The sequence below is a fragment of the Limanda limanda genome, chromosome 1 (assembly GCF_963576545.1).
Source record: "Limanda limanda chromosome 1, fLimLim1.1, whole genome shotgun sequence".
NCBI lineage: Eukaryota > Metazoa > Chordata > Actinopteri > Pleuronectiformes > Pleuronectidae > Limanda > Limanda limanda.
The window spans coordinates 9,997,469-10,022,802 of NC_083636.1; the positions used below are offsets into that span (position 1 = coordinate 9,997,469).

Below are 25,334 nucleotides of genomic sequence, written 5' to 3' on the forward strand. Positions count from 1 at the left end.
TTAACAGGTCACTTTGAATGTGTCGAATGTTGCGGAACAAAATAAAAGGCAGAGTTGGTGACGTTGTCCAGCGACACGTCAACCACACGGAAGAAGAAGAAGGTGTTTGTCCTGCACCTGCGTTTCAGATCCAAGGAGCTCAGCCTCGTCGAAATGGGTCAGTGCTTGAATGAATAGTTGATAAAAACGCGTATTTGTCGTTCTTCTTCTTTATCATACATGTATGAATCATTAGCTACCTAGTTTCTTCAGTTAGCTTCACTTGACGCGACGTTCGACTGCAGCCTGCTAACTAGCTAGCTTTCATTAGCAACTTACAGTGAATGTCGTATGTTTTCTTTCATCCCCGGTGTGTAGGTGTGAACCGTTTCCTTCACATTTCTATATCATCTGTTTCTCTAAGCTGGTTTTAAACAGGAACACGTTATTGTCAAGAGAATAACTTGACAGTTTTCACTCGGTTCCATCCTGACATGGCTACTGTAGCTAAGCTAACCTCGGCTAACTTGCTCAACCCCCTGAGTGACACTCGCTGAGAATTGTTAGCCTTCACTCTTTAATTGTACTGGTCATTCAGACGTTTTAGTTAATACTGAAGCATGCACATGTAATTCCTAATGAGTTAGTTCATAAATGATCTAATGTGCATTGTCTATCCATCCGCAAATCAGGATCTACTTTTCTCTGCCTTGAACGTCTGTGTGTGTGTGTGTTTCCTCTCCAGGTGGTTTCTTCTCTAATCTCTTCTCAGGCCTTTTCGGCACCAGGGAGATGAGGATTCTGATCCTTGGTTTGGACGGTGCAGGAAAAACCACCATCCTGTATCGGCTACAGGTTGGAGAGGTGGTCACCACTATCCCCAGTATGTAGCACTTTGCCCTAGTCTGGTTTCTGTTTTTCTGTCCTTGTCTTACATATTACTAGATTATTTTAATAGCACAAACTCTGCATGTACAGTTATTAAAGAATGAATTGCATTGATCAGTCAACTGGCTGTTAAATACCCTCCCAGGCTTGTCAAACACTAATAACTCGTCGGGTCCACATTCCTGTTTGAACACAATACAATTATGAGCTGGAGGGACAAACAAGTTGAACCGGATCTAATTCAACAAATGGAATTACAGCTCAGAGACTGCAGTGATAACATCAACCCATTCACATAATAGAATCGGCGAGCAAATATAATTGAACCGTAACACTGTAAAGATTGGAATAGAGATATGTATAAATATAGGTCATATGTTGAATAAGAGTACTGAAAATCACAAAAACCTAAAAGATGTGTGTGGGCAGGTTTGACAGCTTTACCTGCTTTGATTGCAGGCCTCAGCCAGCCAGTCAGTGGGCTCGGCTGACGCGTCACAAACATTTTTATGTTGTGGTGTCACTTGCGATCAGGTCTCCTTTGCATATAATTGTGGACGGAATACTATAGATTTTAAATTATTAATAAGATTTAGCACAACACATTATTTGTTTAAAATACAACAAAGAAAAAAGTCTGCATGCATTACAGTGGGGGATCTAAATTAGATATATTTACTTATGAGCCTTTAGCAGTTACAATGGTACCTGTGTTTCTGTTTGTCTATATAAAACATTATATTTGTGTTTTCATTTGGTTATTTTTAATGTATTTTAATGGTTAAACTGTAAAATATCAAGCCTCATTTCTATGTCATAAGGGTTTGATAACTTCCTCTTCAAAATACGTATATGGGGCGATATATGGTATCTGCAATGTTTTTCCTTCAGTGATTAGAATCAGGCTCATGTTCTGTGTCCTCACTGCATTTGGAAACGTTCTCTCCTCACAGCAATTGGCTTCAACGTCGAGACAGTCACATACAAGAACCTGAGGTTCCAGGTGTGGGATCTGGGAGGACAGACTAGTATCAGGTAGGTGGAGGAAGTGGCAGATTGCAGCTCCCAGGAGTGTGTGAATGAGAGGAAATTAATTAATGTGGAGCAAGAAATAAGCTCCAAACAGCTGGTTGTTCTGTCAGCACCAAGGAGTCTTGCTATAAATAGATGAATAAAGTTTTCCTACAAGATATTTTAGATTTTTTATATTGTACACAATCATGTAATCATTAACGTTACTCACTTTTGTTAATTTAACCTATTTTAACACTCAGCACTCGCTTTGTTGGACCGCTCCTCCTTTCTCACATTCTTCTCATCCCTCCGATCCACAGGCCCTACTGGCGATGTTATTACTCAAACACAGACGCGGTCATCTATGTCGTGGACAGCAACGACCGCGACAGGATGGGCATATCCAAGTCTGAGCTGGTGGCCATGTTAGAGGTAAGGGCACCGACTATCCACTACAAGCAGAAGTCACTGCACCGTCAGAATCATTGTGCCAGTGATGCACTTGGGTTCAGAGTGAACAATTCCATGAATAGTTATTGACTACTTAGTCCTGAAATCTGCAAATCTAGGTATCTTTTTTTAAGATCTGTAAATTTGTAATGTAATTATGTGGCATTTGCATCTCTTGTCCAGGAGGAGGAGCTGAAGAAGGCGATCCTGGTGGTGTTTGCCAACAAGCAGGACATGGATGGGTCGATGACACCCACCGAGGTGGCAAACTCTCTGGGCCTCCCCGCCCTCAAAGACAGGAAGTGGCAGATCTTCAAGACCTCGGCCACAAAGGGCGTAGGCCTGGATGAGGCAATGGAATGGTAGGCTTTACTATTACTGTACTATATCAGGAATGCCGGTTTATCAGTGAGCAAAGCAGCCATGTGTTGACTACAACACAGGATTGTGGAAGGTCTATAAAAAGCTGTCTCCACTACATTACTCATCACTGTGAGCCGATGTAGTCCATCTGATATGTAGCACATATTGCACAACGTGTTATCTATCCTAAGTTTGCCAAGGCTGAATTGTGTTTACTCTTCGTCTGTCCCTGTAGGTTGGTGGATTCCCTGAAGAGCCGGCAGTAAAAATCTCCCCCCCCACCCTCTTTGTACATACTCCTGACCCTTGACCCTTCTACATGACGCCTTGTGACTGACCCGCACCTCCTTCCCATGTTCCACTTACCTTCGGACCAGTGATTGCACTCCTGCCCCTCCTTCACCCACCTCATACCCACCTGAAGCCTTGGCCAAGCCCTCCCAATGCCTTGAGCCTGGAACTAAGAGGCGAGGGCTGCAGTAACATCTGGACTGAGAACACACGAGTGAACGTTTCAGATAATCCTAAGACTGCGGTGATGGTTATATTGCAGTTTTTCCATTTTTGTATGGTTTGGAAAATTCCGCCAAATGTCAGTTGATGGTTGAATAACACCTGTGGACAAACGTTACTACATTTATGAAAGTTTAGACGTTGAATTAAGTTATTGTGAATGAATAGGAATCAATAAATGAGGCTATATGAAAAGCCCGTCCACTCCTCTGTAACGTCTCTGAAAGCGCTAGACACTGCATCAGTTTACTTAGGCTCTAATATCAATGAAAATAATGCTGTGAAGATCCAGAAGGAGGCAGCGTTTTCCTCAATGAGGCACAAACATCTTTAGAGGTTCAAGCATGCAAATGTTAGTCTCACTCCTGGTCAACCAGAGACGTTATCATCGAGAAACTCCATATCCGTGTTTATTGTGGCAAATATAAAAAGCCCACTACTGATAACGACTTTAAACCTTCTGCCGATTTGGTTGAAAAGACTAAATAAAAAGAATTTGGCTCCATTCTTTGTCAAGAAAATAGAAAAATATATTTCTCAATTTCAGCTACATGTCCTCGAGCCACGTGTTACTGCAGCCTGGGCTGCTTTTGTATTAGTCAGGCAGATGCACTGATATGGATTTTTCTTTTTTTCCTCCCTGTTCATTTGTGTTCCCAAGAAATGATGTAGTTAAATGGTTAAAGCCTTCTTTCCCATTGAAATCCTTGAGTGCGGCTTTGGCATATTAGTAATTTAGTTACTGAATGAACACTAATTGTATGCTCAAAGTTTTATGGTGGCATATTTATATCTGCTTGTACAGTGACAATGATTCTCAGTAAATGCTATCAGTGATTGTACCAGTTCTGTGTTAAAACTCTTTTATATTTGAAGAATCAAACAGTTTTAACGCCACAACAGACAATCAGTAAAAATGTCAAATCTTTTTTTAAATTACAAAAACGTACATTATGCTGTGGAGGATGTGAATCTGAGCACGATCCTGTTCACAGCAGGAACATTCCAGCTCTGATCTGCAATTCATATGAACTGATGTCATCAGTGATGGACGTCCTGCTGAGTCACAGCACTGACAGGATGTCTCATTACACACAAGGATGCCGCATGTCAAACAGGAAAAAGATGGATCGAGTCATAACAGCTTTTTACCGCCTCCTTGTTCTTCAGCAAATCACCAGACGGAGACGTCTGCTCCGACGTTCTTGTCTCAATGCATTGTTCTCTTTGACAATAGTAAAAGTCACAACATCATGATGGAAATGTGCGGCAAAGCCTGCCTGCTCCATGAAGAGGAGTCCTGGGACTCACTGCAAAATGGCCAGGTCTCTGAGCGCGTGGCTCCGGTGCTTCTTGGCCTTATATCCGGGTCGTAGAAACTCGATCTTCCGCTTCTTGGCTTCGATTTTGTTCTTGTGCTTCTTGATTTTCTTCTTTGCGGCTATGTCTGGGTTGGCAACGGCCTGAGAGGAGAGAGATGAGGACAAATGTCAGGTGGCTGCCAAGGATCAAGCTGGAGTGGAGGACGATGTTCGTACCAGGTCTGAATGGGATCTGTGTGTGTAATTTCATAGTGTCTGTCTTTCTTGATTCGTACCTGCATGGCTCTGTGTCGTTTCCGTGCCACTCTCCTCTGTGTGAACTCCTTCTGCACGGCGGAGAAAGCCAGCGAGAACTTCGCCAGCCCCACTTTCCTCTTCATCAGCTCGATCAGCTCCTGTGCCAGGTTCTTCAGCGTGGGGTCTGGAAAGAGACCAGGGTCAGAGTTCAGACAATGAGTGTGTGTGTTCCAACATTTTTCTATTTCGACGAGTGGGAGCAGTTACCTTGTTCTGCGTAGGTGCTGTCCAGCTCTCTGTACAGAGGACTGATGATGGTGGTCAGGTATGGGCCCAGTCGTTCCTCCCCCAGGTCCATGGCCATAGCTCCCAGGAACTTAAACACACTTGTTCTCTAAGGGAGAGAAAGATAAGAAAATTACAACTCTGACACTGAATATCAGAATTCTATTTATTGAAATGTTACTCTTAAGATTTGATAGATATTTAAAATTACAATATCAGATGAGCTGGGGGTGGAGCCTGACTGCGACCATTGGACAGTGCTAGCTGTCAATCACATGGTATCCACAAATGAAATAACATGCCCTATCGTCTATTTGACTAGGATTAAGTTCATAATTAACAAGACATGAAACTGGAGATTAAGACGATGAAACTATATGAACATGTTTAATGACATCAGGTAGTCATTCATAGACATAAACACTTATTTTTGCAACCAGTAGGACCGCCCTCTGCTGGTCATTTGAGAGACTACAGGTTTAAGCCATTTGCATATGGGGTCTACCTCCAAATACAGCCTATGGTTACTGGAGAAAGTGTCTAAATACCAGGATGTTAATCTTCATCAGCCAAAGAACAGGAGTTATTGTGATTACCTTCACGTGGACTTTGGGAGTGTGTGCTGCCTCTCTCTTGGCCATCAGACACAACTTCTTCATCAACCACAGCAGAGACGGAGGGCGATCGTCCTTGTCGTCGTCTTCGTCGTCCTCATCCTCCTCTTCTTCCTTTTCTTTCTCCTCCTCTTCTTCCTTTTCGTTCTCCTCCTTTCCTTCTCCCTCCACTTCATCTCCATTCTCTCTCGGCTGCTCCTCCTCCATCTCTTTGACTTCTACCTCAGCGGACGTGACGTCTGACTCGGGGGAAATGAGGTAAATCACCTTGCCGATGAACAGCAGGTTCTTGACCACCTGTGGGCAGAGCAGAACGTGTCTCTCAGTTAATTCTGACCCGCGTGATTAAGCTGAAATATGTCAGAGATGCTGCTTAGGTTGTGTTTGTGCACCTGCTCTCCTGATGCTGTGTCCAGGAACTTGGACTGTAGCTGGAGGCTGAACGACAACGCCAACTCTCTCATCTAGACGCAAGGAAGGGAAAGAAAGAAAGGAATTAGGTCAAGCTAATTAAGATTAAGATCCAGAAATGAAAAAACGAGTGGTCCTCGGCCTCACCTTCTTGTCGAGGTTGCTGGTGATGAAGGCGGTGGTTGACGACTGGGAGGCAGCCTCTTTGCCCTCTCCTCTCCAAACGGCGACCAGCTGTTCCGCCTGCTGGGATGCGAACATCTGGCCATACAGCTGCGAGGCCGTCAGCCACACCCAGCAGTGAGGGTACCGCAGATGGGCTTCGATGTGACCTGCAGATATTTTAGGGGGAAAAGCAGTTTTGATTCAGTTAATGTGCAATGTCAAATGTAAGTGAAACAACAGGTATGTGTGTGTGTGTGTGTGTGTGTGTGTGTGTGTGTGTGTGTGTGTGTGTGTGTGTGTGTGTGTTACCCCAGATCTGAAGGAGTGTGTCGTGAGGTTTGCGGAGCTCCAGCAGGCCGCAGTGTTTGCAGAGTTTGGTGAGGAGAGTCAGATAACTGAACAACAGCCGGTCGGCTCCTTTCTCATCCTGCTCCTCTTCAATCTGAAAGACACACAGCCACAAAGATGCTTTTCCTTTCTTCAGATTTTACTTTCAAAGCCAGATAGGGTGTGACTGTGACTGTGTTGACACTTACATCTTCATAGTTGTCAGGGTTGATCTCTTTCTCCAGCAGGAGCAGCAGGTCATCCAGACGACGGGCAAACTTCTCCCCCTCCACCTCCACAAACAGGCCGCAAATCTGAGCCCCGAGACGCCGCAGGCTCGCCTAGGAGGGGGGGGGAGTCACAGTTTAAACGTATGAATTAAAATGCAATAGGACTATACAGTTAGTTTAAAAAACACAAAATATTACAAAAATAAAGATAAGCTGCTTATTTTTTTTAATATTCCCCCTGACATCCCCGTTTTTGTACCTTTTCTGCTGTCATCCATGTGGTGACGAGGGAGTACAAGGTGTTCTTGTGGTTCAATTCCAGCTTGGTTATCAATGTCTTGATGGCCATGGCCGCCATTTTTTTACAGCGCGCCGAGTCGTCGTTGACCACGACCAGGGCGAGGGGGGCGAAGAACAGGCCGTTGTACTTTGACAGCAATTTCTGAAAAGGGGAGAAAAGATAATCAGGTCATCTGTCGATATTGCTGTGGCCCTTATATGCATCAAAGTCAAAAGTCAGCATTAGTAAAATATCTAGTTTTTTCATGTTAAAGCCATTGACATGAATCAATGATAAACTTTATATAGAAAAGACATAGGTCCCTAGAATAGGTTGTAGAATAGATCATGGGCACTATGGATTATATGGGTGTTTCTTTATATATATATATAGGTGAGGTTTAAATCACAATACACTGCACTCCAGGTGAAGATTACTCACCTCAGGGAAAGTCTGGAAGATGTATGCCAGCATCTCCAGCACCGACTCCCTGCCGACATCATGCTCGTATTGCAGCTGAGCCACCACGAAGGACATGTGATGCCTCAGCTTCCTGCCCAATGGGTAGTCCAGCAGGTACTTCAGATAGATCTGCCCGACACAAACACTGTTTACTCACTGCCAGAGCTGAAGAATACCATCTCTTTACAAATGTAACTGGTGTATTTCACTGATTGGTCAATGTCAAATAAAAAGGTGTCACTCTTGGTGTGTTATCACCTGTCGACAGTGGATTCTGATCATAGCGTTGCTGCCGTTAACTGATAGCTTGGCAACCTTCGTCAGCACCTCTTCCATCTCTGGAACCACGAGCTTCCTGGACAGAATCGCCTGAAAGAGACAAAAAAAAACAACACAGAGCGGTTTTATATTTCTTCCTCAATTCGTTTTAAAAGCTCCAAACAGATTTAACAAATTCCACCGCCTGATTAGTCTTGCACATTAAGAGTCACCTTCAGGAGACCAAAGGCGGTGGCCTGGCGTGACTGATCGTAGATGTCCTCCTCAGCGTATCCCAGCAGCACTTGCAGTTGCGTCTCAGAGATGTTGTTGCTTTTGACACTTTTCACGAGTATGGTGATAGCCTGAGAGACAAACGCAAAGAGAGACGGGAGAAAGAAACAACTTAATTGTTTTGATTTTGGAAAAAATAGTATCACTTATTCATTCATATTTATTTATTTCTTTGTTTTACCTTGAAGCAGCTTTGGACCAAGAGGTAGTTTTCCCCGCGGCCTGCTCCGGCCTTGGAGTAATCCTTCAGCAGGACAAAGAGCTGCTTGGTCAGCTGCTCGGCGTTCTGCCCCACTGCCGGCAGAGGGAACTTCAGCAGCCAGCTGAAGCCCGTCAGAGCCTCTGTGATCACCTGACAGGAAGGAGAAGATGGAGGAAGTGTTATTTGATGGATCAGAATGGGTTTGATCAACAACTGGTACTTGTTTAAACATCAGATGCTTGTACCTTGATGTGCATGGAGTCGATGCATTCGAGCAGCAGCAGCACGAAGGGATCGAGCATCTCTAGAGTTGAGGCCTCGGCCGACGTCACGATGGATTTCCTCAGACTCAGGTGGAGCAACTGAGGGAGAGATGGATTCATAGAGAATAAACTTGAAGTCCGGACTTTTTTCTTAATATTTCTAGAGCGGCTGTATGTGAAAACGCAAATGTCTGAGTCAGTTGCTCTGGACGTCACCCCCCATGTGAATGATCTGGACATTTTTCTGCTGCTCCGAACATTCATTTCACAGAGAAGAACAAAAAAATGTAGTGCGTGTACAAGTGAACCATATGGAACATTATGCTTCTTTGACTACCTTAGGAAAAATACATTTCAGAGGAAATGGGAAGTAGTAATATCACACTGCTACATACTTACAACATTAGTGACGACTAATTTGAGTGACGTGTACCTTGAGGCCGGCGTCCACCAGGATGTGCATGTTCGTTCGACTGCTGATGGAAGCTTTCTGACCTCCTCTCTTTGGGGTCGGAGGCAGGAGCAGGCAGCTGGGAGGGGGCAGTCTGGGGTCGGGGGGAGGCTTAGCCGACGCTTTCGCTCTAGAATTACACACACGTATACATGGTGTTTGAAACAGTCGATGGAGATAAGATTTGAAGTAATTGACAGCAGTTGGATCTGAGCTTGTGTGTGTGTGTGTACCGGTCTCTCATGGTGAGCAGCGGCAGACTCTGGCTGACCAGGCCGTGGCTCAGCAGTAAGATGTCCTGAGGGGTCATGCCCCCGTTGACGAGCAGACCCAGGATGAGACGCCGCAGCACCGCACCCACCCGGTTACACACTTTCAGACTGGATGAATTCTCCAGAATCTGATGGGAGGATGATACAAGAGAGAGGAGGAGGAGAGAATCAGGAGAGCTCTCAACTACTCGAGCATTAAAACCCACACTTCTGCAGGTCTTATTTCCATTCCCTGAAGCCACTCACCTCCTTCAGTGGCAGCATGAGCTTGGTGATGCTGTCCTTGCTGGAGAACTTGGCCAGAAACTCGTACGAGTCCATGCTCTTGCTGTGTCGAGCCTCCATCAGCTTGGACACGATCCCCTTCACCTCCTTCTCCTCGGCCACGGCCCCGAACAGCTCATTGTTGAAGATCTGACAGGCATTGAACAGAGAATAGGTGTAGGAGGCGATAACGATAAATATGACACACGTTTCCTACGGCGAACCCATTCCTACAATCTGACAAATGAGAGTCTACACAGGGATATGGAGTGAAAGAGAAGTTCTTACATCGATGAGCATGTTCATGCACGGGTCCAGGTCGCCGCTCTTTAGGGTTGGACTGAGGGAAGACAGCAGCCGGTGCACGGTGAATGTTAAAACATGGACCTGGAGGGAGGGAGGGTAAACGGTTCAGACGCGTTATGAGCCACCAGATTCAAACCCAAGGTCTCTATAAGGGTTTGTGTTGAGATCAATAGCATTAAACTAAAAACTTCAAATGATTCAGATCTTAATGTGGAGGAAACATATGTTATCAACAAGACACAGACCGACATATGTATGCTCTTCTCTGCAGTGTGTGTGTGTGTGTGTGTGTGCACGCTCTTGCCTGGTAACCCTTCACCAGGACGCTCTGCATCTCTTTGAGCAGGTAATGCAGGTATCTGAACCCGAGCGTCTCCACAATCTTCACCAGCGTTGATCTTGCCACGTCACGGACCTCCTGGAAACGGTTCCTCAGGTGCACACACACCTTGATCAGGATACTGGATACCACACACACGCACACAAAGTATACAAATCGTCACTGAAATGTCATATTTCTATCCAAACTATCAAACAACGTCTGTCCGCTAATCTGAATATGTCACACACGTCGAAAGGATTGAAGTGTATATGTGGCAATCCTGGATCAGAGGATTTAAAGCCTCCACAAATAACACACGTGCATGTACACACAGTGGCGTACCCGGGCAGATTGGCCTCCATGATGGTCGGAGGCAGCGTCTGCATCAGTTTAACCATGGCGAAGGCGATCGGTATCCTCGACACCTCCTCCTCCTTCACGTCCTTTGACCTCACCGCCTTGTGCTCGTCGTCCTTCTTCACCTACAGGACCCACGCTCGGATTATGACCCTGCTGTTTATTTTTCAGAACGTGCCATGAGTCAGCTGTGTGTGCAGTGTGTACCTTGGCGGTGAGACACCTGTGCAGACGAGGCAGCACGCTGTCGTTCACAGTCTTGTGGATGGCGCTGATCAGAGTCTCCAGCTCTTCTCTGCTCTGCGGCAGCCCGCTGGTCACTGCCACAGGCTGAGTTGCCACTGGTCCTTTGGCCTTAGCGGGGGCAGCTTCCTTTGAGACGACATTGCTTTCTTCAACATTGTCCACTTCCATCGGAACATCACCCGGAGCAGTCTTACTGTCCGTCTCCATTTCCTTCTCGTCATCACTTGCCTCGGACTCGTCCGCTGCAGCTTCGTCCACCTCATCTGCCTCGGCTGAGACACTCACAGCTTTTCAGAAATGTATTGTTTGATTTAGTGAGTTTTTTCACAAGGTCAAGAGATAGAAAATAAATCAAACTCAACAAATGCAGCAGAAATGAAAAGTTTACACTCTCTCCTCCAGACATTTTATTTAAACTTGACACACTTCAAATATGAGAACATAGAGGAAAGATCTGATTGGTCACTGACCTTCTCGGGCCTTCGCTGCCTCCATTTCTCTGAGGAAGGTCTGGTGGTCGAAATGAAAAGCCTCCAGAACTGTGACCAGCAAACTGTAGTTAGGGAGAGAGGGGTGGAGAAAGGGAGAAAAGAAGAGGTGTACTTTTACAATAAGTTTTTAATTATATCATGAATTTCAATGGATAGAACTTTAAGAATTCAAAAAGGTACAAAGAAGAGGAAGTCCCTACTTCACAGCCAGTTTCTGCTCAACCTGCGAAGTCTGCAGGATGTGGACGAAGTGTTTCAGGTAGTACAGGTACTTGGACCAGGTCAGTCTGCGACACACTGCGCCCACCACCTCCACCGATGCGGACGTCATATTGTCAAGCTGCAGCACGGGAGAAGAGGATCAGACACACAAACAAACTAGAGTTAATCGTCTTGGGGTTGGATGCCTCCGCTGACAAGTGCAGTCATAGGAGGTCACTGTGACCTTTGACCAGTGAAATTGAAACACATTCATGAGGCAAAAAAAAATCGTGCTGCCCACTGGATTTAAAACGGTTTCCTTTACAAAAGTTTGTGTTTAGATAAACCACCTTGGCCAACTTTTCATCGTGCAGGGCGGTCATGGCGTACGGCATGATGTAATTCTGCAGGGAGCGAGAGGTCATCACCACCGTGCCTTCGGTCAGCTGCTTGGCCAACTTCCTCAGCGCTCGGCCCCGACGGTGGATCTAATCACAGAGAGACCTGTCAGTGTTTGTGCTCAGCAGCAGATTAAAAAGGCCGAGAGAGGAGTCAGAGGTCTTCTCTCACCTGGATGTGCTTCATGTGCTCAAAGAAGTCAGACTCCAGGTCATTGTAGTCCGTGAGCTGCACCAGGTCTCTGAACTCCTTTTTGGAGGGGAAGGTCTTCACCAGGCAGGCGAGCACGTTAGTGTAGTCATGCTGCACACTCTGGTAGAGAGGGAGACAACATTTTACACACGTACATCAGACTGAAGGTGTGTTGCAGTCTCTTATAGGAAGTGTGTGTGTGTGTGTGTGTGTGTGTGTGTGTGTATACCTCTGTCTTGCTGCGGAGCCCCTTGTGCACAGCGTCCAGGATGGTGTGTTGTACGACGTCCCTGTAGATCTGTTCTCCAGGTCCGACTGCTGCCAGCTGGGTGATGATCGTAGATAGACACATGGTGGCGTTGTCTGCCAACGACATGTCACCGATCTGCAACGAAGGAGGGACGAGTCACGTTCAGATTCACAGTGAGCAGAGAATACAGAATATCCCTACTGAGGGAATGTCGGTTTAGTCACACAAGTTGAAATCACTTTGATCGCTTAATGGCTGATCCAGCCGCAGTTTCTTCCAAGCAGCGAGGCGCATTGACTGATGGGTATTTTTTCTTGTTAACTTCCGGTTGAACTGAACTGATGAACTGAGCATGACTGCTCCCTACAGTTTGAAATCTCACTTGAGATGGCTGAATAACCTGCGCATTCCACTTCGCACCCACAGAGAATAGCAATTTTCTGATGTTATGGCGACTAGTATAAACAGAAAATCTGTATCATACATGTACTGACCTCGTAGGTGTGGAAACAGTTGTAAATGATGGTGTTGATGTAGTCCAGGTCCAGAGTCTCCATGGCTTTGACGCGTCCGGTGGCGTCTTGGAACGCCGTGAGACGCAAGTCAAAGTGGATCTCGTCCAAGTGTCGACTGTCAAACGCATTGAGCTGCAGGCGGAGAGCAGGAAACAGGAGTTTTATGTCTGTTACACAGTGTAACATTGTGAAGCTGCTGATGACTGTGTGAATAACAATAATACATGATGTTAAGGTAGTAAATCATCTCACCTTTGCTGCTAAATCAGTGATATATTTGAGGGAAGGTTCCAGATCTGACAGAGTCTGAAAATAGAGCAGCACAGACAGAATAAATACAGATTCATTGGATATTGTGATAAGACTTTTCAGTAGAAATATTAATTAGAATCACAAATAATAAAAATGAGACTGTGGACGAGAAAAGGAGTTAAGAGAGGAGTGGTGAACAAAGGGCTTTGAGCAAGGATCAATGTCGTTCACATGATTTTAGAGGGTGAAAGTCCCCTGCAAGGAATTGAGTATCTAATGGTGTACAATCTATCTATTTACTGTCTTGCTGTAATCATTGTATGCTGTTCGTGTTTCGGTACCTGGAAGACGCTGGTGAGGGCCTGCCGGGGCAGCTTGTTGTGAATGACGGAGAAGAGTTTGCTGAGCGGGCTCAGGAAGACAGCAGGCTGCACACACTGTCTCAGCAGGTTCTGTACAGTGGCAAGGACGTCAATTTCTGTCTCCTGAAACAAACATAAAGTGAGGTGAAAAACTGGCAGTATGAAAATACATCCATTATAACTATAACTTGGCTGGAGTAACAATTTTCCCCAAGTTGAGTCTCGAAGGGACACATGCTTTTCTCAATATCTGCAAATACTTCCCCTTTCACTTGAAATAGACCATAAGCCCTGACCGTGGCCCTGACCCTCACATTTGTAAATATAAACACTTAATATCACATTAAACGTTGTTTTTCTATAAAATCAGTCACGTGAGCTCTCATACAACAGAGTTGTAATGATTTGTTGGTCTTACTTGAGGGTTGTTTCCTTTCTGCAGGTACATAAGCAGCAGGCTGATGAGCACTGAGCTCTGCTCCGTCTCGCTCACTAACCGACTGACCCTGGGAGAGAGAAAGTGACACATCGAGAGAATGATCTCCACTGTATCTGCTTATATCCAAACAGAGGAATCTGAATTGAGCGTGCACTCACTTGGAGAGGATGTTGAGCTCCTTGGCCACCTGCGCTCTGAACTTCTTCTTCTTGAGCCGGTCGCTGTTGCGTACGACGGAGGTGAGGTACCGCAGCAGGGTGGAGATGTGGGGCAGCAGCAGTCTGGAGCCCTGAGTTAATGAATCTGGAGAAGGTACAACAACACCCTCATTAATATTTGGCCAGCAAGAGCAAACCAATTTCTATCTTTTTATTAAAAGGCACAAACTCCTAACCTGCAGTGACCAGAGCACCCTCTGCAGGCTGCGAGAACACGCTGTTGTTCACGCTCAGCTCCGTCTCCATCTCCGCCTCCGTCTCTGAGACAACAAAATCCTTGGTTGTTGCTAGAGACTCAACTATGTCCAATACGATGGTGATGATCGGTTGGGAAACGTTCTTGGCAGAGAGGAGGGCAAAGACGTTCATGAGGACATCACACTCTGGATGCTCGGATCTGTGCTTGGCCAGAAGGGGGAAGTACCTGAGACAGAGAGGAAACTGCTGGTTAACACGGAGGGAGGATGAGTGATCGGACAGATGGATGAGAGAGGTGATGGAACAGATAGAGAAGTGTTGGACTCTGACCTGGCATTTTTGCACCAAACGTGGATGAGTTTCAGCAGAGGGGTCGGAGCGTGGATGCTCTCTGTGGGCAGACGACACACCTGCACAAAACAAGACATTCAAACTTCTAGATGACCCAGAACTCTCAAAAAACACAAACACAAGCAAATCCCAAGAAAAACTAGAATTACCACCCTGGGGTTGGATGCCTTGGCCAATCAGTGCAGTTTCAATCTACATACAATTTTTCCAGATTCATATAAGGTCCCTGTGACCTTTGAACTATTTCTAGAGATATATATCTTGACCGGAGAGAGAAGCCCTCAACAATTTCATTGTACCAAGGGAATTATCTTGCTGTGTCCCTGAGATATAAAGTTCACGAGGCAAAGAATACAAAAACACAATAAGTAGTTATGTAATATGTACCTGAGGCCAGACCACAGCCTGGAAGACAGCATCCAGCTCTTCTGGGCTGTAGCTGTAGGAGTCAAAGACGTCAAAGAAGTCCAGGACCCTCAGGACGCCGAGTCGCCTCAGGTTCTTCAGAGGACTGATGCAACCTGCTCTTAGCTGCAAACAACAGGAGGCAGAATTCAGCCAGAGGTTTTTTAAATTCACACAGGAACTTGTTAGAAAAAATTTCTCCTGACACAGTAACTCATGAGTCAAACATGACATAGAAACTAAAGGTAGAAGAACAAAGCAAGAGACAACCTAACCAGGTATAAACTACAGTTAAGAACAAACTGCTGTTTATCCACACACACTTCTGACTTTTCATAAAAGTAAATCATACTTGTATATTTTAGGATACATTTGAAAATAAGACAACTTTAAATAACACAGTAATACTACAGCTGCATCAGAACAGCTTCAACCAAATTAATTTTGCATTTTTGGGAAGCTCTTAAGTCGTCTTTTGGCAGAATTAGAGACATATTTAGCAAACAAACAAACAACTCTATTAAATCTCCTTCCTGGTTACCTGGTCCCTTTTGTCCAGGACGTCGGACACGGAGGCGGTGACGCACAGCAGGATCTGCAGCACTTTGGGCAGGTAGATGTTGATGAGGTGGCCCAGCTTCTGGATCACCACGTTGATGATGTTCAGGAGGCTGTGCTGACGGCCCAGCGGCAGGATGGCACTCATGTCTGTCTGAGCAACGGCCCTCTCCACTGCTTCCAGGCAGGAACCTGAGGATACGGGGATAAATCATTAAGGGAACTTCTACTGTTCTAACACAGATTTTCCATGACTGAGTCTCAAGAAATATAGAGATTTAATTCAGGTATAACTCCTGTGTGAAAACTAAAAACCATCTGTTCTTTACACAAGGTGATGCCTTTCCTGTCACTTCTTCTAAGAAAATGTTTTTGTTTATCTTGTTTTGTGGTTTTTGTCACAGGAAATAGTGTATTTTCTAAACCTTGGCTGTGATGGCAGACGGGCTCCAGCAGCAGGTCGACGAAGATTCCCAGCTCCTCAGCCTGGCAGCCCGCCAGGAAACGCAGGATGATGGAGGAGCGGGAGGCGGTGGAGGATTTCCCCTGGAACTTACTGCCCGCTTTGCTGCGCAGACGCCCGTACAGGAGCCTGTATCATGAACAGCAAAAACAAGGCTGGTGAGTGAGAGAATGTTAAAGTTTAAATGATTCTACTGTCCTACTTTATGAGTGGGAAGAATAATTGTTTATTAAAGAGCGTGACCAATGTTGAGAGCAGCAGGAAAAGACTGATTCCATGTCAATGACTGAATGAATGAAACAACACTGAAAGAATGGGAGACAGACCGGCTGGAAACAGTGTGAGTGTAAGAGCACCCCCCTCTTCAGGCTTTCAAGCAGATGAAAATATATTTAACAGTGAGGTGTCTTTGTGTGTTTCTTGGTTAATATGTAACCTCATAAAGTTCATTAAAACTACTGACAAAATGAGCAAGTTGGTCCCAAGCCAGTTCAAATAATAGCTCGAGATTTTTTGAAACACACTTATTAAGTCTCTTGTGAGTTGAAGGGAAATGTTCCGCTCTCATGTGGGTGCTTAAACAACTTAAATTTGAGACTTTTTGGCTTTTTTAATACCACTACAAATTTAAGACCAAACTTGCCATGGAAAAAGACAAAAACTGAAAATATAGGATTAAATATAATGCAAGATACTGGGTCGGATAGATGTGAGAGTGGTATAAAACTTCATCATTGCATCGCACACACACATGTACAGTACCTCATGAGCAGAGGGATCAGTTTGACTCTGTGTGAAGCCTCAACCACTCCTGTCTCCTCAGAAATGTTGAAATGGACAATCTCCTCCTTGAAATGTTTGTCCTGCAGAAGCCTCTCAAGATTCTCTCTGAACACACACACATAAAAATACACAATAAACAAAGGTCAGAATTCCACTAAACATATGGCGATGGTTGAGTTGTAAGTGCAGGAAGGTCGCTTTCATGCGCAACAGATTTGGATCTCGCACGGGAGAGAGAACTGCTTTGGAAGCCACTTACGGCTACTCTCACAACTGTAGCTGAAACTATGACGTCTGACTGTCTGCGGGGACAGTAAAAACTTAATGGACGATAGACAAACAGCTACACAGTGCAGCAACAGAGCAAAACACCAGAAATCTCTTGTGTTATTATGAAAAGTGCAAAAAAAAAAAAAAAAACTCCCACTGGGCCTTAATGTTTCAATGACGTGAAACCTCATACTGTTTCCCTGGAACCACACATCTGTCTGCAGGTCGGCTGGATGTGCAGTAAGTGGATAGCTTGATAACAGATGGTCAAGGCCATAATGACAGGGAGAGTCAGGACTGAAGTGGAAGGTCACATTCCTCTGTGTGTAACCATAGAAGTTTAATGACGAGAGTCAGGACTTATCAAAGAAGCTCACAATGATCCCATTGAGGAAGAGGGGATACACTAGGATTCAGAAACAGAACTCCGATTACTGTACATGAGTTTTCCTGCCCATCTTTTAGGGTGATTATGGTACTTTTCTTACTTGTATGGTACAATGTTTGGGTCTTTGTATGTGAGAACACATTCCAGGGCCACTCCCTGAATCTGCTGGTCCTGATGGCAGAGCAACTGAAAACAGACACAGAGAGAAATACATCACACTCAACCTTACATTCAGTTCATTCTAACAGTTTGAATTGCTGCTCTAGATATATTCACATGTCCTGTTACTTAAAAAAACGTCACAACATTTAAGGGGAAACAAGTTGATGTCCCAGTAAAGGTTTTTCTTTCCTTTCTCTGCGTGTCTTATTTATTCCTGCATGTTTTGTTTATGTAACACAGGAGGAAGATGTAGAATATGCGTTTGCTATTTAGTCATTTCTAGTTATCCAAGAGCGGATGGTCCAAATAACTTGATATGTGACAGAAATTAAAAATACATGTATGTGTGTGTGTATTTAAACCGATGGGCAGAGTTTGGATTACCTGGTTATAGAGCTCACTGAGACTGGCCTCCAGGTAGAGAGAGCGAGGGTTGGTGAATTTGGCAAAAACTCTCAAATGGATAATCAGCTGTCTGTGGGAGAAAATTTAAACATGGTTTAAAAAAATTACACAATTAGCAAAGTGTAAAATCCAGGCTTCCTGGTCCTGTTCCTTTGTGAGTGTTTACCTGGAGACATCATCAGGTCATTCTGAGGGAGTACGGTAACTTGTTTATCAGGTTCTGTTTATAAGATGGTTTCAGCCCATTTATTCATGCATACAGTACAGTAAGTATAATATATATTTTGGAGGCTGTAATTAGTAGGGGTCTATTTAAACATCCAGCAACATTAGCACTCATGAATTGTCATGTTTCTGTCCACCTGATGAATGTCAATCTAATATTCATTCTTCTTTTTGCTCTCATTTTTGGTCTCCTCCACCACCGGAGAGAAACACATGTCTGTTAAATGCTCCATTAATCTAACAAGCTCATGTTAGCTGCTAACTTGTCTTTCTGCCATGTGGTGCTGAGCAGTGTGTACACAACGGGTAGTTGGTGTCTTACTTGGAAGCAGCTCTCCTTGGACGTCCCTTCTTCTGCTTTGGGCCTTTTCCCTCCACACCCTCTTCTTCGTCCTCCTCTTCATCCACAGCCATCTCAGTATCCTCTTGGGCAGCATCATTCCTTTTCCTCACGTCCTGAGTGGGGGCTACCAGCAGGTCGGCGGGATAAAACTCATTCCTGGCAACCAAAAGGAAAAACATCAGGACTTCGTACTTGGACTCTTATACCACAGATCTATACTCTGTCTTTGAGAATGATCGACTAGGGGGAAATTCGTCCTAAATGGACGCCATTTTCACCAACCTGATGAACCTGAGCAGCAGAGGACTCAGCTCTCGGCTGCGTGACTGCACTCTCTCAGGAAACTGGGTCATGGCTTTCCACATCAGGCTGCGGAAGTTTGGGAAGTCCGTCCGGTCCTTGGGGTCACTGGTCAACTTCAGCTGCTCAAGGAACAGCACCCCCACGTCCCCACTTTCAATGACGTTGCAGCCCGGCTCACTCTGAGAACTGGACTCTTGCTCTTCATCACTATCGTCATCTTCATCTTCATCAGAGTCCCGCAGTTCCTTTTCTATAACAAGAGAGAGGAGATTTATTTTTCTCACTTTGGTCAATGCATACCAAACAGCGAGCATCAATCTGTGTAAGTTAGCATCTAAGATGAACTTGTGACAATATGTTGCAGCCCAGCAGGGAGCCTCACCTGCCATCCCTGCCACCATCTCCAGATGTTCATGATAGACCACCCAGAACTCCTTGTTGTCCATCCCTCTGGCATGACTCCTGTAGAAAGGAAAGAAAATACCACATCTTGAATATTTGTAAATTGTAATATATATTTGAGACAAAGCTTTGTTAATTAAACGTTCTAAAAAGGTATAATAAAATGTCAACGACCAATGATACGACTCATGTGTAGAAAATAAGAAATGTTCACTTTGTGTCCCATACTTCATTTCACACCTGACGACAAGAGAATGACTTAAATCAAAACGACTCCAATCTAAATTCAGCTGAACGAATTTTGTCAGGTTTACTCACACAAGAAGCTCGATGACTGCCTCCCACAGGGGCCTGAAGTTCACGAACAGCATTGCGATGAGATAACGCAGAGGCACCTGAAAGAAAAGGATGTTCCAGGATATATTACATTACTTTTATGGCCTCAGCAGCACATATTAGCTGATAATGAATCGGGCAAGAACAGAAAACATTTTCCGAGACTATATTGATATTCAAAAATCAACAGCCAGGAGTAGTAGTGTCCCTGTACCTGCTGGAAGGATCCTGCCGGCCCCTGTGGCAGGCTGCGCTGCACCAGGTCGTGTCTCAGCTTCCGGAGGTGAAGCAGCTTGTCTCTGTAGTCCTGCACGGACGCCGGCACCAGTTCTGCCTGCAGGCAAACTGCAAACACTGGCTGCACGTCCACGATCTCCTCACCCTGGACAAGCACATTTACTCATTGCTTAATATTCATAGAACTACTGTGTTTGATGTAATTGGTAAGAATGTGGACAGGCAGCTGTACCTCAGGCGGTGGAGGGAGCTCCGCCTCAAACTGAGAGAGGATCCTCAGAGTCAGAAGACGGATCTGAAGGGAGAAAACAATTATCTGATAAAACTGAAGGAAGTACACAAAGATCATCATTTTAATAACTTACTTTAATACTTTATTTACATTTCTCTATAATTTGAGTTAACCCAAACAATTAATCATCAGAATAAGAGTTGAAAAAGCTGTTTCTCTTTGCCACTAGTGTGACTTGAGACAAACCTTAGAGATGTTTGAGGAGAGGTTGGCGTGCAGAATATGGAAGACCTCCAGCAGTGCATTGTGGGATAGATGCTCTGAAACGCCACTGAGTGACAGGCGGGTATAGTAGAGGTCTCCGAGCAGCAAGGCGGACAGGTCAGAGGGAAACCTCCTGTAACAACAATGATAAATGTAACTGAACGTGGAACAGGAGTATACAATGGGTTTCATTGTTTATTGTGATGGTGTTGCAGCGCAGACCTGAAGATTGAGGTGACCTTGTCCACAGTCACCAGAGAGAGGAGCTGGGCGGAGCCGTCCAGACTGAGGAGGCAGCTCAGGGCCTGTCTGGCTACGAAAAGACCGGCTGGAGGGCGGAGGAGCAGGGAGACGGGCTCCAGTCAGTTTAATGAACCACAAAACTCAAAACACAATTTAAAAAATCTCGGGAGATAAATAGATTTAATTGTTTGTGGATTCATTCTCAAACTCAAACAGTGTTTCCCAGACCTGAAAATACTCAGGTCTGGATCAACAGTGTTGGTTAATTAACATTTACATTTTGCTATTTATGTTTGTGACAGTTACCATAGATGGAATTTTAATGAATAAAACACAATATAACAAACCTTTTCCCATTTTCTCTGTGTCAATCTGACACAGGAGGTGGTTTAAGAGAGCGCTCACAGCAGGAACGACGCTAGCTGGAGACAGTGGTCTGAAAAAATAGGATCGGGACAAATTAAATATAAAGACAAATCTTTCAACAATCCATAGACAGGTGAGTTAGAGGAGGGAAGTTAGCGAGCAAAGTTCACTTCAACAGTCAGGGCATCCTCCTCATACTTGATTATTTATTTCTTGGACTTTTAACGTGTGTGTTACCTGATGTGTGGCAGCAGCATCAGGGCAGACCAAGGCAGAGACAGATCATCGATAGTCTGGTTCTTCTCCTCAGGGAATTTAATCAGGGACAGCACCAGCTCCGGCACCGTCGGCTGCTCCGGGGCTGTACTGCTCTCCTGAGCCTCCTCCTTACTGCTGGAGGACAGGTGTACATTGATTTCTTGGAAAACAGCACAATGACAAATGCATGCAAGTTCGACAGCTAGAGACTTTTCAGGCCTTTAACTTGATTTTAAAAGCTACGGTAGAATATTTGAGGTGTACTGAACGACTCACCTTGTGCTCTGTACGGTGAAGAGCAGTGGGTACGTTTCAAAGGCCATGGAGCCGTCTGTCGGGGGCGGGGCTTTAGCCAGGATCAGGCTGACCAGCACCTCCAGGCCACAGTGGCGAGACAGGGCGTCTCCACAACTGAACAACCCAGCAGTGAAGCGCAGCAGGCAAGGGAGGAAGAGCTGGAGGAGGAAGAGGAAGCTGTTTCACCAGAAAGACACAGGCAGACAGACAAACTGAACATGGAGTATATCTCTCTTGTGACGACTCACCTGCTCAAACTGTTTCATGGTGAACATCTCCTTGCTGAACTCCAGAATCAGGTCTTCTCCCAGTGTGCTGCCAAACACCTGTGAAAGAAAATGTAAAAGTCAGAAAAACATGTGCACACACATTCACATTTACCAACACTGTGATTTTCAACCTTGGGGTCACGATATAATTTCTGTCGGTCGCCAGATAGTTGCAGAGAAATCGGGAATTGTTTTAACTTTAAATTGTCTGTACCAGTGATAAGATCTGCTTTAGAATTAACGTTACTGTGTGAATTTATTAAGGTCGACGTCTGAGTGTACACAAGTTGGGAAAAAGCAAAACAAGACAAATTGAGAAAACTCACAATATCAGTCAAGGTTGCGTTGTGTGCACAACCTTATTATACATGTCGGTTGGATTTAAAAAGGTTGAGAACCACTCTATTAAAATGAAGGCAAGAACTTTATTCTAACCTTTTGAATGGTCTCCTGGATGAGGGACTTGGGCAGACTGATGTTCTCCCCGAGGAGCAGGGACGAGATGATCTGGAGGAGGAGGCGGGAACAGGGAACTGACAGAGCCGAGCTCTGAATCAACCGCAGCACCGTCTGCATGCACGGGAGAATGAGATGGTGAAAACAGTCGAAGGGCAGCAGCTGCATGATGAAGCATTTAGATAAAACTGCACAAACAATCTCCTCCTCTTACCTGGCAGACGGCTTCTGGCTTGGTGACCTTTGCTCCGTCTCTGTGGGACACCAGGGTGTGGAGAATGAACAGCAGCCTCTCCAGCTGATCGGACGCCTGGTCTGCCTCTTCTCCCCCCGCCTCCACCACACCAAGGACCTCCACCACACTGACCTGGGTGTGCAGACAGCGCCATCAGATACAAGAGAAGTAACTTCACACAAGAAACAGAAGTGAAGGGATGGAATGACCTGCATAACCATCAGTGGTGTTTGTCGCTGATGTTTACCTGTAAGGACTCCCATAAAACCAGGAAGTGTTCCCTTTCGACGTGCTCGGCTGCAACCTGGGCCATGTAATCCAGAGCGTCCCTGATGGTGTCCCAGGGCAGAGAGACTCCCGGGTTGGTTGTGGGGCCGAGCTTCCGCAGGGCCACAGGGAAAGCCTGGAGGGGAATGTTGCAGAGAACCAGAAATTAAAACCTCAATCTTCTCTTCTATGACATTACCACCTCATTTATGACTTCACCAACACTTGATTCCTGAGACCAACCAGGCAACAAGAACATTAAATAAAAATCAACACGCAGTGCAAAAAAACTAACTCACATTAGCAGCGGCAGAGTGGAACATGTGTCTGACTCCTTTGCACATCTCAAACAGCAGCTGACCTGCTCCCTCGGCCTTGTCAGGGTGCTCCTGCAGGTCTGAGAACACATGGGTGAGGAGGGCGTCGAGATCTGGAACCTGCGGGGGGGAAAAGATTTACTGATGACAACTGGATACAGGAACACAGATGGATCACTACAAAAACACCTACAGGACAATATGTAATCAAACATTTCAGACAGTAAAAAGGACAATAGAATTTCCTGTTTGAAGTCACTCACTTTTCTCATCAAAAAAGAGAAGCTCTCTGCGGCAAACTTGCGGATATGTTCCTTCTTGTGTGACAGCAGTGTGCTGTACAGACTGTGAGATGGAAAGAGGAGTTAACGACGTTCCATTTTTTCAGCCAGATTTCTGATAATTAATTTGTGCAGTAGATGCCACACATCACCAGGTTCAATGGCAAACATGTTCCCCAGTGAATCAGACCAGTCAGACTCCTCACCTGTAGATGTTGGTCATGTCCTTCACCATGACCCTCCACAGGTACTTGTAGAGGTAGGAGAGGCAGGTGAAAGCCCACTCCAGGACCTCTGTGTCCTTGGTCTCCAGCAGGGACGTGATGAGAACAAAGAAGTCGGGGAAGTGAGGATAGAAGTCAGTCTGCAGGTCTCTGGCCAGCTGAACCACCAGGCTGGAGGGAGAAGTAGAGACAGAAGTTGAGTTACAGCCGGGTAATGTTTAAGTCATATTGATTTGAAATATAACTTGTTCTTCTGGCTGAAGACTTACTCCAGCAGGGGCTGGTAGGCCAGGCTGTTCTTCACAGCCAGGTGTGTTTTCAGACTCTCCACGATCGTCTTCTGGTGGAAAACCAGCATGTTGAACGACTGGCTGTTGTTGGACACCTCTTTGGAGAATGTTGCTGTGGAGGAGAAGGATCAGAGTCACATCAGCGGAATTCTCAGATTTAGCAGAGGATTGGTTGAGATGACTACAGCAAAGGATGTGACACTTCCTGATATTGTATACGTACTGAAATGCTCGGTCAAGTCGAGGTCTCTCCATTTTGTCAGCCCTTCCGAAAAGTATGTTTCTACCTCCTGCATCAAGAGAAAACAAACCATAAAAACATGAAAACATGTTTATGATTCACTGAGTGTTGATTAAGGTGTCACCAGCCCCGACTGTACAAACCTCAGCATAAGATCCAGTCCTGTCGATGCGATGGACGACATCGATGTTGACATTGGAAAGTCGTTCAGCAAAAGTGAGGAACTGAAAGTGACAAAGTCAGAAGATTTATATTTGGACAAAAAAATTTCTACCACACCCCACATTTAATTTATGTATTCTGAATTCATTGTACAAAGTGTTATTATATGACAATGCAAGAGACTTTAGATCAAATATTATTATTTCAAATGACTGGTCACCGGGTCATGGTATCTCACATGTACATATACATCGGCAATTGAACATTCTTTGAATGACCGTAATGTTGAATGTAAAGTTGATTTTGTCCAGAGAAGACAGATGATTTGAACAACGTGAATGAACATCACTCAAAGGTGGAGGTGGTGTCAGGCTCAACAACCACAACACAACTCTGGTGCTTCACCCAGCAGCAGGGTGGCTCTAAAACTTAGTACAGGTGACAACACATTGGGAATCAGGAGACTCCAACGACCTGTGTTCAACATGATGAATCTCAATGTAGGGAAAGACCCTAAGAGGTTAAATGACTGAAACCTGAAGAACTCCAACTTGGATGAGTTCCCTACGGGCACATGTAGAACTCCTGAACTTTCACCAACTTATCTAACAACCAGATCTTAGTTAAATCCCCATTAACTTAACCAGATCTCCTTTAAATAACTTTTTAAACCAGGTAAGCACAGCGGAGTGTCTGCAGCTGTATGGACATCACGCTGCAGGGTGTGTGTGTGTGTGTGTGTGTGTGCGTGGACCCTCACCCTGTACGTGTTCTCTGACTTGTGATACGAAGACTTGGACTTGATCTTCATCTTCATCTTTGCGTCGTTGCCTGATCAAAATACAAAGTTATGTTCCGAAGACTGACGTGCGATCGAAGCGATTCATGAAAACTACACGTGTTTCTTCCACGAGCCGATGCTACAACTGTTTACACACACGCCGACACCAGGACGCGGCCATGTTGAACAATGCATTGTGGGAGATTTTTTTTCTCTCCCAGCGTGGTG

General features: G+C 45.1%; 2 protein-coding genes across 2 annotated transcripts; one reads left to right on the forward strand and one right to left on the reverse strand.

Moving 5' to 3' along the window:
- Positions 1-75: 75 nt before the first annotated feature.
- Positions 76-4,049, forward strand: arl1 (ADP-ribosylation factor-like 1). The gene is made up of 6 exons (XM_061068400.1): positions 76-157; positions 725-862; positions 1,821-1,902; positions 2,202-2,313; positions 2,515-2,693; positions 2,930-4,049. Exons 1-6 carry the CDS (start codon positions 154-156, stop codon positions 2,958-2,960), a joined length of 546 nt encoding a protein of 181 aa, XP_060924383.1. The 5' UTR covers positions 76-153; the 3' UTR covers positions 2,961-4,049.
- utp20 (UTP20 small subunit processome component) lies at positions 3,985-25,273 on the reverse strand. Its single transcript, XM_061068410.1, has 61 exons — positions 25,086-25,273; positions 24,307-24,387; positions 24,146-24,212; positions 23,902-24,034; positions 23,615-23,803; positions 23,391-23,472; positions 23,110-23,247; positions 22,791-22,946; positions 22,523-22,675; positions 22,288-22,422; positions 21,832-21,909; positions 21,563-21,741; positions 21,266-21,421; positions 21,010-21,098; positions 20,642-20,747; positions 20,402-20,552; positions 20,156-20,218; positions 19,901-20,068; positions 19,669-19,745; positions 19,331-19,410; positions 18,928-19,198; positions 18,625-18,801; positions 18,057-18,147; positions 17,611-17,696; positions 16,832-16,957; positions 16,032-16,198; positions 15,590-15,798; positions 15,031-15,174; positions 14,623-14,702; positions 14,271-14,518; positions 14,035-14,179; positions 13,856-13,943; positions 13,417-13,560; positions 13,076-13,129; positions 12,803-12,955; positions 12,288-12,443; positions 12,038-12,178; positions 11,818-11,955; positions 11,467-11,606; positions 11,246-11,328; positions 10,737-11,062; positions 10,515-10,654; positions 10,155-10,311; positions 9,833-9,931; positions 9,527-9,694; positions 9,242-9,408; positions 8,991-9,138; positions 8,540-8,656; positions 8,274-8,444; positions 8,032-8,163; positions 7,799-7,909; positions 7,520-7,669; positions 7,058-7,240; positions 6,778-6,909; positions 6,551-6,683; positions 6,224-6,408; positions 6,058-6,129; positions 5,648-5,962; positions 5,034-5,160; positions 4,805-4,950; positions 3,985-4,670 (listed from the first exon to the last, which is right to left on the reverse strand). Exons 1-61 carry the CDS (start codon positions 25,140-25,142, stop codon positions 4,515-4,517), a joined length of 8,514 nt encoding a protein of 2,837 aa, XP_060924393.1. The 5' UTR covers positions 25,143-25,273; the 3' UTR covers positions 3,985-4,514.
- Positions 25,274-25,334: the final 61 nt, after the last annotated feature.

Coding starts and splice junctions, on each gene's coding strand:
- utp20 (XM_061068410.1), bottom strand. CDS start 25,142: ATGAAGATGAAGATCAAGTCCAAGTCTTCGTATCACAAGTCAGAGAAC. Junction 19,411..19,668: donor GCAGTCATCGAGCTTCTTGT/GTGAGTAAACCT, acceptor TCCTTTCTACAG/GAGTCATGCCAGAGGGATGG. Junction 6,910..7,057: donor CATGGATGACAGCAGAAAAG/GTACAAAAACGG, acceptor CCCCCCTCCTAG/GCGAGCCTGCGGCGTCTCGG.
- arl1 (XM_061068400.1), top strand. Junction 2,314..2,514: donor AGCTGGTGGCCATGTTAGAG/GTAAGGGCACCG, acceptor TCTCTTGTCCAG/GAGGAGGAGCTGAAGAAGGC. Junction 2,694..2,929: donor CTGGATGAGGCAATGGAATG/GTAGGCTTTACT, acceptor CTGTCCCTGTAG/GTTGGTGGATTCCCTGAAGA.